This window comes from Stegodyphus dumicola, chromosome 3 (genome assembly GCF_044657685.1).
Source record: "Stegodyphus dumicola isolate Sdum_Otavi_A_Nest chromosome 3, ASM4465768v1".
In the NCBI taxonomy this organism is placed as follows: domain Eukaryota; kingdom Metazoa; phylum Arthropoda; class Arachnida; order Araneae; family Eresidae; genus Stegodyphus; species Stegodyphus dumicola.
Genome location: NC_140770.1, coordinates 135,137,882 through 135,153,582, shown reverse-complemented (window position 1 = coordinate 135,153,582; position 15,701 = coordinate 135,137,882). Strand labels below are relative to the sequence as shown.

General features: G+C 34.4%; 1 protein-coding gene across 2 annotated transcripts in view; it reads left to right on the top strand.

The window, feature by feature from the left end:
• LOC118181191 (regulator of G protein signaling 7-binding protein A-like) overlaps nt 1-15,701 on the top strand; it is a 287,634-nt gene that overhangs the window by 252,066 nt on the left and 19,867 nt on the right. For both annotated transcript variants that reach the window (XM_085813337.1, XM_085813338.1), the window contains exons 3-5: nt 11,403-11,569; nt 12,619-12,755; nt 13,256-13,358. In XM_085813337.1, coding sequence (XP_085669463.1) covers nt 11,403-11,569; nt 12,619-12,755; nt 13,256-13,358 — 407 coding nt within the window. The remainder of the gene's footprint in view (nt 1-11,402; nt 11,570-12,618; nt 12,756-13,255; nt 13,359-15,701) is intronic.

The following is a 15,701-nucleotide window of genomic DNA, read 5'->3' as shown; positions in this document are numbered from 1 at the left end:
TCCTTTTTACTTCGTACAAGGAAGTAAAAATGCACGATTTACAAACATATAAGAATAAAGGGTCGCCCGATTGCAACCAAAATGGAAGGTGCACATCGACATGTTATAGCAGTCCTATATACAAAATTCCAACGTTCTTACGCTACTCGTTTTTGAGTTATGCGAGATACGTACTTACGTACGTATGTACGTACAGACGCCACGAAAAAAATCTCTTCAGAATTCATTTTAAAACAGTTTTATAATTGAGGGGATAAGAGTCCTTTATTTTAACCTTGCGTACAGATGCCACGCGAAAACATCGTTAAATTGCATTCGGTAGCGGTCAAAATGGATATTTTCGCTGAAATATAACCGCTGAAAATTTGCTGAAATATATAAGTATTGTAATTGAGGAAGTTAACTCGATTACAATAACTTGCTTTTTACTTCATCATCTTTCGTTTTTGCTACGCCGAATCACCGGATGGACAGTGAGCAATTGAAGAGGCTTCAGCCTCTTCCAAAGGACATACCATCAGAGTGGAAGTCATGCTACTTTTCCCTAAGACACCTTGTATAAAGTTTCATTTATCAATGTCTTTAACATAAAAAATCTTAAAGAGGGGAAGCATTTTGTATTATTGTGGCTGTATTACAAATTAGCAGTATAATCATGCTGGCTGTTCCTTTCTGTATGTGCTTCTTAAAGCCACTTGAAAAAAATCAGCTTTGTAAGAGAAAAAATTAAGAATTTCAACGTAATAAATAGAAGTTAGGTTAGAATGAAGTTTAAAACTATGTTCCTTGCTGCCATCATCCTCAGGTGGTTCTGGAAAACCATCGAAATTAGTCCTGTGAAAATTTGAAAACATAAACGCTAGTTTTTGTTGTTTGACTTCTAAATCATGCTTTAATATTCTGTGTAAATAAATAAGTTTTCATAATTATTACTGAACACGCCTTGTTTCTTCAAATCTTTCCCAGTATTGCCGTTTATTGGCAGACGATTAGTAAAAAGTTATATTATTCCCACATATCTAATCTCTTTTTTCACTGTGTCATTTCGAGACTAATCCATGTCATATTACTCTTGCATAACGTTGGTGATGTAAATAGAACTAAAACTCAAACAGCCAATTATAGTTTTACAGCAGTATTAATTATCTAGTCAAAGTGCATTAAGAATCGTAACTAACGCATTCTGCATTAAGATTTCATCCTGAACACAACGCATCTGCTTTCTACACTTCGACCTAGCTAAACTGCTATCTGCTGCTCTCTTTTAACTGCAAAGCGAAGAAAAATGTAAACCTTTTGAAACAGGCACAAAATGGTGTGCCAAAATGCTTGTGGCCGCAGCATGTTTACCGACATAAGTATGAAGATTTATTCTGACTCCAATGCCAGTTTTCTATTCATTACGGATTCAACATTCTAAGTATCTACGCCATCAATATTTCTACATTCTATGCTTTCTACGTTTCTACATCATCAATTGTTTCTACAATATCATTGTTTCTAAAACTGTTTTTCACTACTTAATAGAGAGATAGAGAGTAATGAGGTACATTCCACAAGAGAAGGGGAGGAAGAGTGACCTTGTTTGTATACACTAGCTATGCGAAAGTCACGTGATCTTAAGCTGATCTACATTACTGGTTTACATTAGCTGAACATGAGGCACGTGATCTCTGAGGTCATTAGAACATATCCATGAGCCTTATAAGAGATACACAAACCCAGTGGGCGGGACGCGCGTCACCGACATGTCGGCAAGAACGAGTACGGACGATCTGGTTTATTTTAACATTGAAACCTATGGCGTTTGTATAACATAACTGTTTTTAATTATTAAATGTGAAACGTTGTATAGTGATGAGATTATGAAAGTCACAGTTTTTTTTTTTCAAATAGGATTTAATATATCTCATTAAAGCACTTTTTACTGCATTTCGCGCATTTTTTTCACGCGTAATTCTTGTACAGACATCTTGACTTTGGTAAAACGATAAAAACTCTAAGTATAAAATTTATGAACTTAATTTTGTGTACAAATAAAGTAAAATTAAATAAGATTGATAGTACCTGATGCTTTGAAATAAATAAGGTAAAATTAAACAAGATCGGATAATTTTTTTTTTTAATTTAATGAAAATTTTTCAAGCAGTGGTTTTCAAAATTATAATAACATTACAAAACGATCATTTATTTGATTATATGATCATTAAATTATTAACAGTACAAATGGATTATTTATTTTAATAATTCATAAAATTCGGAGCATAAAATTTTCTGAGTGTGATAAAGGGGAAAAAAAAAAAAGATAAAATGAAATCTAGAAGCACTCAGATTTTATATTACGCCCAAAAGGGACCTTTTTTGTGTGTTACCTGTATTTATTGAATATCATGTTCTTCGCCCGTAAACCACATAAAATTCAATTCAACAACAATATCACAAAATATTTTAAAACAGCATATCTTTAGAATTTCCGCACTGGAAATAAAAATGTTATTTTCGGTACAGTGTTACCATTGCTCGCTTTGAACTCTTAGTTTGTTAATAAAAGAAAATCATTAAAGTTTTATAAAATATGAAATTGATTAAAACAAATTCGAAATTCGGCCGTCCAGATGCCCATGTTCGGGTGGAGGATTACGTTATTCAGAATTTGATGGCTCTAGATACAGTTGTTTTTGTCACAGTGCGAGAAACATACATGTATTCATGCAGATTCTTCATTATTTAATTTCTTTAAATATAATATAGGGCGATAATATTTGATAGCAACAATTTTCAAGGAGACACGGACATTTATAGTGAAACAACGCAAAATGCCGCTTCGAAACTAACAGCCTTTCTAGGCTAACGCCCCTTTGGGCTAATAAATTAAATTATCAGTTAATAAAAAAATCTTATGCAGAACTAAAAATAAATTTAAAAATTAATCACTATGATATAGAAGCAAAATTAATTATTAAAGTTAAAAACAATTTCAATATTAGAATTAAATGTATAAAAATTATTAAGGAGTCAAAAGTATTTATCATTATCATGTATTATGAAATATAATTAAAATAAAATTCCTTTACAGAAATCGTGCTATAATACTCATCTATAATTTAAAAAAAACAGCACAATTTAGAATTTTAAAGAAAACTTTCAAAAATTCGTTTTTAAATATTTTAGTATTTTTCTCTTATTTACACCAATAAAAACCATAAAAATTGCAAGAGAAAATTGCTTGTTTGAAATTTTCTATTAGGTCAGATTAAAAATATTATTTGCTCAAAGAAGTAGTTACAAATTTCCTTACAGCATAAGAAAAGCCAAAAAAATATCCAGCCTTGAAAGCATGCGACAGCTTTATAATGTAATTATTTAGAACGCAAATTATGCTTGATAAATATGCTAAATTTTTAAAAAATCAATCTCAGTTTCAAAAATAAAAATATGGAGAAATTCTAATTTGTGAAATGAGGCGCTACAGCCAGCTTTTTCTTGACAATTATACACGCTGCAATAGGCAAGCACTATTAAATTTCTGCAAGTCCGTATCTACTCCTCTGGATGTGTTCAATATGACAGCCGGGAAACGCGTCAGACGAGGGAGAAAACCCATTTAGGTTGGTCTATTTCTTATAAGATCTAAGAACGTATCTCATTACATTATTAGTGTTCTGAATGCTCATCATTGCCAGTTTCAAAATGACATTCTTTACAACATATACAAGTATTGCTTTTTATTGGCAAGTTCTATAACAGTCGTTGTATCTATAGAGGAAAAAGATCCAATTTTATTTTTGATATGGTTTGTGAGCAAAACTTTCTAACCAAATAAAACTATTATCTATGTTTCAAAAAACATAAAATATCATCTTCTTGTGTTTAAAGAGCGCGTGAATACTGATAGCACGAATTTTTCCTTTTCGATCCGAGGAGAAAACGAGCGCGCTTGTTCGGGGTTTTAGTCCGTTATCTGCAACTGCTCATGCGCGATGCGCCCAAATGAATTTCTAGTGGAGCTCTAGTTAAATGCCAAGGGTTCAAGATTTTACCCCTCAACTCTTGTGGTTAAGTGTGTGTGTGTAATGGGTCGATTCGTCACGTGACAAGTTTTCGAAAGTATAACCCAATAGAATATTTATTTATTTTTCTTGCAAAATCACTTTTTTTTATTTGCCGCATCTATCCAGCAGTGAACGCGTGCAAAATTCAGGAAATCTTTTTTTTTTTAGTCCAAAGGGACTTGAGTCCCGAAGGACTATTACTTTCGTTTTGGCATTTTGCGTCGGACGGATAAATGTCGGTTCACTTTTCAAACTGTTGCCATAAAATGTTAGAGTCCTGCATTATATGTGAAGAAATTAAATAATGAAAATCTGCGTAAATGTATGTATATTTCTCACATTGTCATAAAATAACGGTACATAGAGTCATCGAATTTTGAATAACGTAATCCTCCAACGAATATGAGCATGTGGAAGACCAAATTTGAAATTTGAAATTTGTTTTATGATCGATTTCCTATTTTTTAAAACTTTGACGAATTTTTGATTAACAAACTCAAGGATTTCAAAGCGAGCAATGGCAACGTTGTGCAGAAAAAACATTTTTATCTCCAGCGCGTGAGTCTCTGTATCGGAAATTTTAAAGATATGCTCGTTTTAAAACTATTTTGCGATATTGCTGTTGCACTGGATCTTATGGTTTAAGTGCGAAGAACATGATATTTAATAAAGAAAGGTAACACACAAAATGTTAAAAAACGCCCCTTTGGACGTAATTTAAAATCTGAAACATTTCGGATTTTTTTTTTTTTTTAATGCATGAAATTAAGCTTACTACAGCTCAGAGTCGTAAATACAAAAGCTCAGTTAGATCTGGGATGAGTTATTGCATCGGACAGTTCTTTCCAAAGAGTAATCATAAGTCGTCATTTTTTTTCGTATAATAATTTTTGCCATAATTTTGAGAGTATGCATTATAATAAAATTTTCCCTGAACGATTCTTCTTTGCAGTCTTTACTCAGTGAATGAAAGTTTTTTTGCTATATTAAGAAAAGTTTTTTGTCTGAGTTTTATGAATGCTTTCTTTTAAAAGCGAAAGTGCAAGCATGGGTCAGTATTAATTAACTTATAACAAATTATAACTTTGTAATAAATTCTTATTAAAAAAACTCTGGGAATTTCCTTAAAAAGTATTAGCTTAGTTTAGAGGATAAAATAATCTCCATATGTTGCAGTATATGATATCAGTTTGCAAATGTCTTACAGTGTTCAGTTCAGGTTATTTTAGAAGTCTAACCTGAACAACGTTATTTAGTGAATAACTTTTCAGTTTCTAGTTTGGGTTTATCGATTTAATAATCTGTGGAAATATCGGTCACAGGTACGAGAATGTACGAGGATCCGGTGTTTTAAATAATGTAAAAGGTCCAAATACAACTATGTCTCTCCAAATGCAAATATGTTTTACATAATAAAACTTTTCGCTTATTGGCACACGATTGGAACCTGGTTAAGACAACAATAGGTTAAACAATATCATCTTACACATAGTATGACGCTGTCAGCTTGTTCGAAAAAGTATTTTTAGAGCCACAAATATCGCAAATACCTTTCAGCATGGGTTTGAAAACGGTTTTATGCGGATTTTTAGGTTTTTCTTTTGCATTTCCTACAGTATTAAAAATGTCTTTTTTTGTTCGTATGATAGATCTAATAATCGCTCTTTCTAGTCTTTCTTACAATATGGGATTTAGATTAGCGTCTAAGTTCCCTGTCACATTTTTATCACATACATTATTTCTAGTAACAGTATCTCTATTATTTTAATAAACATATATCATGTCTGTATGCTCTTTCATACACTCTGTTTATAGCTTTACGTCACTCTTTATAACTTTATTCAGGATTTAATCTCGTTTTGTGCTATAAAAGCTGCGTCCCAGCCCTGTAAGGCTCACTAGTGACCGAGCTGTAAAGTCGCTGAACGCTGGTATTTCTGTCCGAGGTTCGAATTCTGCGAACGTGCTGGCTGCACGGACGTTTACTTGGTTTTGTCCATGTGTAACGTGTATACGAGCTAGTTTCCCTGAGAAAGTTTTCCAAGAAGATACCACTCTCCTTAGGCAGATAACCCTCGAGTGCTTTGCCATAATCAAATAAATCAAACCAACCCAAGCCCTATGAACAAGTGCCCAAGCAAATGCATTTCAAAGGGTAAAGTTTTAATCAATTTATTATAGATAACTTTCCTTTTCTTCATTTATGTAGTAAAAAGCCACCCAGATGATATAGTTTACTCAGTAAACGGCTGAGTTGGCTTCCGACCCAGGTATAGATATATCCATGCAGAATTGGTTACCAACTCGGCGGGAGTCAACCACTAGCTGCCAGCCCGCCGCCCTGGGCAGCCCCGGCTGAGCAGACGACATTTATAAAATGCAAAGAGATATACATATGCATACAAGGCACTTGAAGAAGAGTACAACAATTTACAAAGAAATATATACATGTGCATACAAGGCACTTGAAGAAGAGTACAACAATGTACAAAGAAATGTATACATGTGCATACAAGGCACTTGAAGAAGAGTACAATCAAAATGTATGTATATACATATAAATACAAACTCATATACAGATATATAGTACACATTTACATACATAGATATTCCGAAACAAATAAAAGTATACATACTCTCACTCATATTGATATATACACCCACACATATACGTTATCATGATAGTTAAAGTTTACAAGAAGCATGCCATTGAGGTACGCGTGATCCTTAGTATAAATTAGGTACCGTAAATAAAAGATGGTACCATAAATAAAAGATATAAACATGTACAGATATATTACAGCATTCAGATGCAGTACGAACTTTATGTATGAGAACCTGGCACAGGATAAATACAAAATTACATATTGAACATACATATCACATACTCTGTTGCTGACATATTGAACTAGCTTATATAGACTTTTATGACTACTGTCTTCCTGTGTCAGAAGAGTAATTGCTTGTGTTGTGTAGCGAATTTAATTTAACTAAGTGATTAATAAAAATCAAAATTTTAAAGTTATAATTATTCAAAATTTGAGCTACACAAGTTTGGTTATATTCTTTTTGGGCCTATTAATTCTAGTGTAATATATTTTGGCTTTCCGAGTTTACGCGAACTGCGTCTTCAATCTTGTACATGCAGACAATGGATAAGTATTTTTGTTTCTGCGTAATAAACTCAGTTTTTCATGTCAAAAATTAATTTGATTCCTTAGTATTTAATATCATTAGTTGCAGAAAAATTAGCTCTTTAATTTGGCATAACTTTCATTTTTCTAACTTTAATTGCATTTCAGTTATGAGCTTTAATTAGTAGATTTTCTTCGTTTCGCTTGTGATTTAGTTAAAGGGGGATGAAATGCCTTCTTTCCGGTTGAAAAGTCACTTTTCGAGAGTTTTCAGCGTTCTTTCGTTGGGACCCTTGCAGGGTTGTTGAAATTCCTAATCTCCCCCGGTTGCAGGTGGCAGTTATTTGGCGAGGGTTTTGCGACTTGGATTTTCCGTTGAGGTTTAAAAATAGTGGTTTTGGCGAGTTTGATAACATGAGGGTATGCTGTGGTTGCAACTATTTCAACTTTCGGCGAAAAAATGGGTTGCGCCAACTTGGCAGTCCGGCGCTCTCCCTTTTAACGGGTTGTTTTAGGGGACGAGCTGACCTTTTGACACTTTTTGCACTTTACTTCTGTTGCCCTTTGAATTGACCGGAGGCGACAGCTGACTCCGACGAAGAAAATGGAGCTTCTTCCCGATAGGCCTACGGGCCTCTTGGCTAAGCGCTGTGAGCGCGGGCCGTAGGTATGGGCATCTATGTCTTCAAAAAAAAAAAAAAAAAAAAAAAAAAAAATACAAATCGAAATTCTTTCATCAGTTTTTGTTGTGGGTGTTTGTATATCTCAAGGAAAATATACAGAAGTAAATTTCTAGAAAAATGATGCGCACCATTGATTCTTCGCTTCACTCGAGACCAGAGCGTTAATTAAAAACCATTGCTTTTGGAACCTCATTTGCTCATCCTAAATTCTACTAGAACTTCAAGGCTACCATAATGAATAAATTAAACACGTTGCTTTTGGAACCTCATTTGCTCATCCTAAATTCTACTAGAACTTCAAGGCTACCGTAAGGAATCAAACTGTTCTACGAACATCTTTTTCCATTCAACAGGCCGCCAGCACTGTATTTCACTTATCTTGCCGTAACGGAACCTCAATTGTTCATCCTAAAATCTACTAGAACCTCTAGGCTACAGTAATTGAATCCAAACTGTTCGACGAACATTTTTTTTTCTTTTCATTCAACAGGCTGCCAGCATTCCTCATGAGCTTCGATGGATTTCTTTTGTTTGATGATCCTTAACAGATAAGTTCCTTTTTCTTTTTGGTTAATTCTTGGTTAGTTATATATTATAGATTTCTGCAGTTAAAATGATTGAATCAACTTAATTTGTTAATTTGTTGAACCCTAAAATTTTTTATTGTAGTTGATAACTTTATCCTAACTCTATAGAAATCATTTTTCCTTGGTGTATCAATCAAGTAAAAGCTTTAAATGGAATAAAGATTTATAACCTTATTAAAATTATTGTAACTTAACTTAATGGTTAAGAAAATTAAGTTCTTCAGGAAATTATTTACTTTAATGTTTTTTTTTTTTTTTTTTTTTTTTTTTTTTTTTTTTTTGAATTACTCATTGGTGAGGATGATTTGAAATAGTGCTTGTATTAGAGCCTTCTTGTGTCTCAGGACGAACTTGTTTGTAGAATAGTAAATGTGTCATTACTTATCTTATCCGGTTAAAACCATATTTAATTAATCTAAGAAAAAAATTGAATAATAAAAATTATTATGTGCAATAATAGATTTAAATGATTATATTGAGTGCAATATTAAGCAATAATTTTTGTTGTATAGATGAATTCTGTGTGAAGTAGAAAGTGTAGCTTGTTAATTTTTTTTTATTATTTTCTCCCCAGGGAGGGTAGTGTTTCTTAAATTTATAGTTTATTTTGGTATGTTTTACCAGATTTGCAATATTAAATGTCATAGTAATTACAAGGATGTAAAATGTGTAAAACAATAGTTCAAATTTTGTTGAATATATTTTGATATTTTTTTTTCAACTAATGGATAGATATATATATTTATAATTGGCATTAATAGTTAAATAAATAAGTTTTTCTAGATCATTCAAAGGTTAAATTTTTGTGTGTGTGCTCATGATTTTCACCCGTCTCATTCTCAAGTGATATCAGGGTTAATCCGAAAACACAACGCAAATGTACAGGGCTTATTGATATTAATATATTTATGTTAAAAAATTTTAAGTGTTATGTCAACAGAGTAGGAAACCATATTGATTTTTCTATAACAATTATTGGTATCATGATTTTTCACCATAACATATTGGTGCCATTGGATTTCACATAACACTTGTACAGTAGTGAATTATTGTTTTCAGTTTCCACTGGGCAACTCTGTTACTTTGTAGATTCTGGAACCAATTTGGCCAGAATCTGGCTCCTGGTTGCTCGAGGCTGTTAAGAGCTGTACTGCGATACCGAAGGGCCCGGGTTCGAATTCCGGGGAAAGCATGAATTCAAAATTGTCTGTGCCTTAATAAGAGGTAACGGTGGCCGCGTATTATGGGCTTCCACAATAAAATTATTTACTTTATTAGGTGCCTCCACAATAAAATGGCCACCACTTCTGGCCGTAGAAGTGGCCAATGCCGTTATAGGCAAGGGACTGCCATTGGGAAAAATTATACATATAAAGTAAAAAAAAAAAAAAAAATCAAAAAATTTTAGAAAACAAATTTTAAAATTGCTCGTATATTTATAAAGAAGGCAGCATGAGATTTAGTAAATCAGTGCATAATTAAAACTCTTGAATTTTGAATTTGCTCTTACCGTATTTACTCAAAAACGAACTCGCATTAACAACTTGCAACAAATTAGAGCTTCTAATCTCAAACAATAACTTGTAACAACAAATTAAAGTTTGTAACAATTAAAACTTGTAATAAGATTGTAACAATAACAAATTAAAATTTGTTCGCTCAATCAACCGTTTATAACCATAAACTGAAACTTGTAACAATAAATGTAATTAAATCTTGTAAATCAATCAACAAAATAACAACTCGTGCATTCAATTCAAACTTTTAACAGCAAATTAAACTTCATTATAATTAATGCTTATAATTTAACATTTTGCATATACAAGGTATCACATAATTATTGGTACAAACTTCATGGACAGGCAAGGCACCTCAAATGGATTACGAATCGCATGGCCATAAACATAAAGATCAAGTAATATCAGAGATACAAAAAAAGAAAAGATACAAGACAGAAGTTATCAGATTTATTTATTGTTCATAAATGTTAGATAATATTGCAGCAGATGATACCATTTCGAAATATTACAAGAGATGTTAAAAGTTTCCACCATTACAAGCGATGCATGCTATATGCCAATGGATCATGAATTGGCGGACATGGTCAGAAACACGTGGATTTGCTTGGATATTTGCGGCAGCGCAGACGATTCTTGTAACCATATATATTTCAGAATCGACAGGCTTTTCATACATCACAACTTTAAATGCTTCCCACAGAAAGAAAGCATGGATGTTCAAATGCGGAGAACGGGGAGGCCAGGCGACTGAACCACCTCCCCAATACATCGCTGACCAAGCAAACCACGCAAATGTTCTTCGAAAATATCTTCCATAATAGGCAGGCAGCCCATCATGTAGAAACCACATATTGCTTCTCACATTTGTAGCGCAGGGGGAAGCCTGGTAGAACCTGTCCTGAAAAGATGAAATAATTTGCTGATGCTTCAGGTGATGGCAACTAGTAAGGCCTGAATAAGCAATCGCCGACCAAATCAGCCCAGACATTGCGAATACACCTAGCGGCGAATGATGAAGTTTGCGGTCATAGGTAGCTTTTGCATTTCTCAATCCTTTCGACAGGCCCTAAACTTTTTTATCAATAATTATGGATGCTCTGCATATTCCCTGCTTCATGCGCAGTTGAGTGTTGGGAGTAAAGTCTAAAATTAAAATGTTTTGTCGTTTTGCGCATAGAATTATTACGTTCTTTCGATACATATTTCTAGACCACCTGCCATCAACACTATTTTTTTTTTTTACATTCTTCGCTTTTAACTCCAAGAAAGATCACTTGATTGAAGTAAATAATAATCTTTTAATAAAAGAGCAGCATGTGATAATTACCTTTGAATGATTTAATGATTGATGCCAGCTTGTGGTTGATTGAACTGAGTGAAATGTTTTGGAGGTGGAATTCATGAAAGTTGCACCATTTCGTTTCAGATCATTGAAGAGTTGAACAGCCTCGTAGCCACTTTCAGGGATCTTTTGATCCACGTGGGCAAAGGTCACGACAGCCCAGAAGTAAGAGATAAGTTGAAGATAGTACGGAAGAAATGCCAGGAGCGCTGCTCAGCTGCCAACAGGCTTCTCATGCCTCAAATTCGAAAGTAAGCGTTGCACAAATTTCGTCTTTTAGCCCCAGTAATTTGCATGATTAAGTAGCTTAAAAATAATTGAAATGTTAAGTAATAAATGAGGGATATGTGATTAGGTAGGAAAAATAAACATTATTTTGGGTATTTTGCTTACTTAATCGCTAGATAGCTAAAATTTAAAAAAAAATTCCTTTTAATTAGCACCAGAGGTGCTATAACGTGTAACGAGCCAGTTTCCCTCAGAAATTCCTCTGCGAAGGCATCGCTCCCTGAGGCAGACAACCCTCGAGTGCTGTGTCATAATAATAATAATAATAATAATAAAAGTAGCGAATATAAAAAAAAAACATATGGCGACAAACAAAAATGTATGGCATAAGAAATAAAAGGATTTTTCCATTAATGTTAGAGCCATGTATTTTTTAAAGAAATAATATAGTGAATTGAAAAAAATGTATGATTACTTTTTAAATACTCTATCCAGAATGCTGTAAATAAGCTGATTTGAAAATGTTTTGTGATTTTGCTGTTGAATTTTATGTGTTGTAAGCGCGAGAAAATGTGATACTCAATAAATAAAAACAACAAATTAATACTAAAAAGACAGAAAAAGTTGTTTATGTCATCTTACTATAAAACTGAAAACTGATAAAAAAAAAGACTGAAATAAAATAAATAGCAAAATTTAACAGCATACGGAAATTCTCAAGATATGCGGTTTTAAATATTTTGTGATTTTGCTACAGAATTTTATGTGGCGTAAGTATAAAGAAACGATATTTGATAAAACGTTAAAAGAAAGAGGAATAAGTCCAAGAGTAGATTCATAAATTCCGAGCAAGAGGATAAAAGTTTTACAACGTTGGTTCTCAAAACATGACAGTGAGTCCCGAAAGGTTTCCAAGCGTTTTTTCCTTACTCTACACTCGTATTTCAGATTAGCGGTAACAAGAAATTACTCATATTTCGTATATCAGACCATAGGAACAGCAGACAATTCTCGAAAGGCCTACTAAACCTCAATGCAAACAAAAGAATTTGTAAGCTATTTTTTGTTTCAGCGACGTCGCTGAGGGCATACCTGTCGACAGCCAGCATCTCGTGAATCTCGTTTGCTGCACACAACTATTGCTCAGGGAGATCCACAAGTGCAGACTGCTCGTGATGTCCCACCCCATGGATATGACCAGTTATTATGGTGAGTAGGCATTGCACTATAAGTTTTGTTAAAATGCTTTCCCTTTAATTCCTGAGAATGCATTTCTTGAAGGGATAAAATAAAATGTCTGGGACGCAGAATATCCTGAGTATCTTGACCCCAAAAGATGTGCCAAAAGCATCACCATTTGACATCTTGTGGATAACTTGTTAAGTCGCAATATTCAGAGACAACCTTAGGTTATCCTGAGATTTCTCATTCGCGGATGAAGACCTTGTCATTTAACATTTTGAAGATGTTTTATTTAAGTCGTTGTATCACGGTGGATGCCAAGATGTCCCGAGGATCTTGATTTTCAGCTTTTTTTAGGACTTAGTCCTCAAGACAATTTCCATTGATTTCCCGATGATATTCGCTCTGTATCTCAATGGAAATTGTTTCTAATTATTCCATATACTTTTTCAAAAACTAGCTAGCACGTAAAACGAAAATCTCGAGTTCTGTAGAAGTAAAAATAAAATTTCCTCTCTTTACCACAGAAAGACGACCGAGGTCATCCGGAGTGGCTGTGCTTGATAAACTGATATTATGGAGGCCGCCATTACATGATTATCATCAAGAAGAGCTCATTTCCATTCAAATGTAAGTTAAGCATCTTAGAACACTTAGAAATTTTAAAAAAGTGTTGCTTTAAAGATCAGTCTTGATTTTGAATAATGCTCTATCGATTTCGACGGGAATCAGACATAAATTGTTCCTTTTGGGGGAGTCTATATCATGTGGTCTCAGGACATGAATCTCGGGTTCCTGGGACGAAGCCTTATCTCAGGGTAACACCTGTAGGTTTTCCTTGTCATAGACAACATAGGGCATTAGCATAGTAATTATTTATTGTTTAACAACAGAAATCGAATCAGAAGGATAAGCCATGTTTGTAGAGTGATTGCAATGAAGTCTAAGTCATATTAGTATTTGACAGAAAAATAAGAACTAAGGAAATACGAAAAGTTCAGCTATGGCCCTAGAGGGTTGGCTAAGGGCGTACGTCAGGCAGCAAGGTTGAAGTGTCAGGCAGAAGGTCAAATGAACAAGTGTTGGTCTTCAGCAAGGGAGGCGTAGTCAAGTGATGAGAAGTCAAGAATTTGGTGATTGGTTGTTAGTAGAAGAAGCGAGGTACAGGCTTTGGTTAGGGGAAAATGGGGGAGTTGCACTTTTGAACCCTATAGACAGCACATTTGACATATAAATACTGCTGCATATAAGTATATATAAGTATTAGAATCTTCCTCCTATCACATCTCCTTCTCAAGTTCGGAACATCATTAATAAACTTAAAACGAGGAAAGCTTCTGGTCCTGACAGTATCTGTAATGTTGCTCTTAAGAATCTTCCTTTAAAGGCTGTTGCCTGTTTTACTAAGATAATCAATTCCTGTCTTCAGCTCCATCACTTTCCTGATCAGTGGAAATCTGCCACCATCACTACGCTTCCCAAGCCTAATCAGAATCTTCTCTTTTTTAAGAACTACAGGCCTATCAATCTTTTAAGTGCTGTCTCCAAGGCTATGGAACGTGTTATCCTCAACATTCTCATCAACAAATGCAATATCCTTAATTTTCTCCTCTAGAGCAGTTCAGATTTTGGGCGAAGCATAGCACCACTCATCAACTCCTTAGAGTGGTCAACACAATCACCGGGACATGAATACCAAGTCCACACTGGGACAGTCTTCTTTGACATCGCAAAGGCATTTGACCGGGTCTGACACCAGGTTCTCATTTATAAACTCATCCAACCTAAACTCTTAGTCATCCATCTCATAATCTCTTTCCTCACCAACCGGAGCTTCAAGGTACGAGTGGGGAGTACTTCTAGCTAGAGTATCTAGAGTACTCTTCTAGCCGCCGCATTCAAGCCGGTGTTCTACAGGTAAGTGTGTTCTTGGGCACATCCTTTTCAAACTATACACTCATGACATCCCTCACGATCCCAGGATTCAGCTCATTCATTTTGCGGATGATACTGCTATCTTGACTCAACCAGCCAACTTGAAATACGTTAGAAATCTCCATCAAAGCTACTTTCTTACTTTTGGAGGCTGGTATACCAAACAGCGCTTTGCTGCCAACACACAGAAATCTGCCGCAATTACCTTCCGAAAAGGAAATTCCAATAGAACTCTAGATCCCCTCCTCCTCTTTGGCGAAACAATAGACAACACTATCTACCTTGGATTAAATCTCAAGAGCAAGCTTACCTTCAAAAATCATTTCAAGAAAGTTCATGAAAAAATTAATTATACTATTTACAATATGTTCTCTCTTCTTGGACGCTACAGCAAGCTCTCCATCAAGAACAAGCTATATTGCACAAGCCTGTCCTTCGTCCTGCTCTCCTCTACGTATCTTCTGTTCGGTTCCATGCCGCTAACTATAAACTTCACCAGCTACAAGTTCTTCAAAACAAAACTCTCCGAATGATCTTTAATTCCCAATGGTATATCAGGAACTCTGTCATTTATCATGACTTTAAAATTCAATATATCAATGAATACATTAGAAAAAACACCATTAAGTTCCACCTTTCCGCCAACTTCCATCAAAATCCAATTATGTGCAATCCAAAACACAGTCTCTTTCCACTGGAAAAATGTGCTTATCCTGCTTTGATCCGTATGTGTTACAAAGTAACACACACGGATCAAAGGGAGCTTCGCTCCCGTTACTTCATTCAACTTATGGTCAAGTCAAGTCATGTAAGTACAAAAATTAAGAATATGATAAGATGCAAAAATAGAAAGTAAAGTTAAATACAAGTTGTAGAGTCATTCGGATCCTTTTGAAAGCAGAAGGCATTAAAAATGAGCAACGCCCTTGCCGGGACTCGAACCATTTATCTCTCGAATACGTGTTAAGAGTGCTGACCACTTCACCACGAAGGCATGCTTTCGTTTTATGAGTTTTATTAATCGCTGACATTTCACTT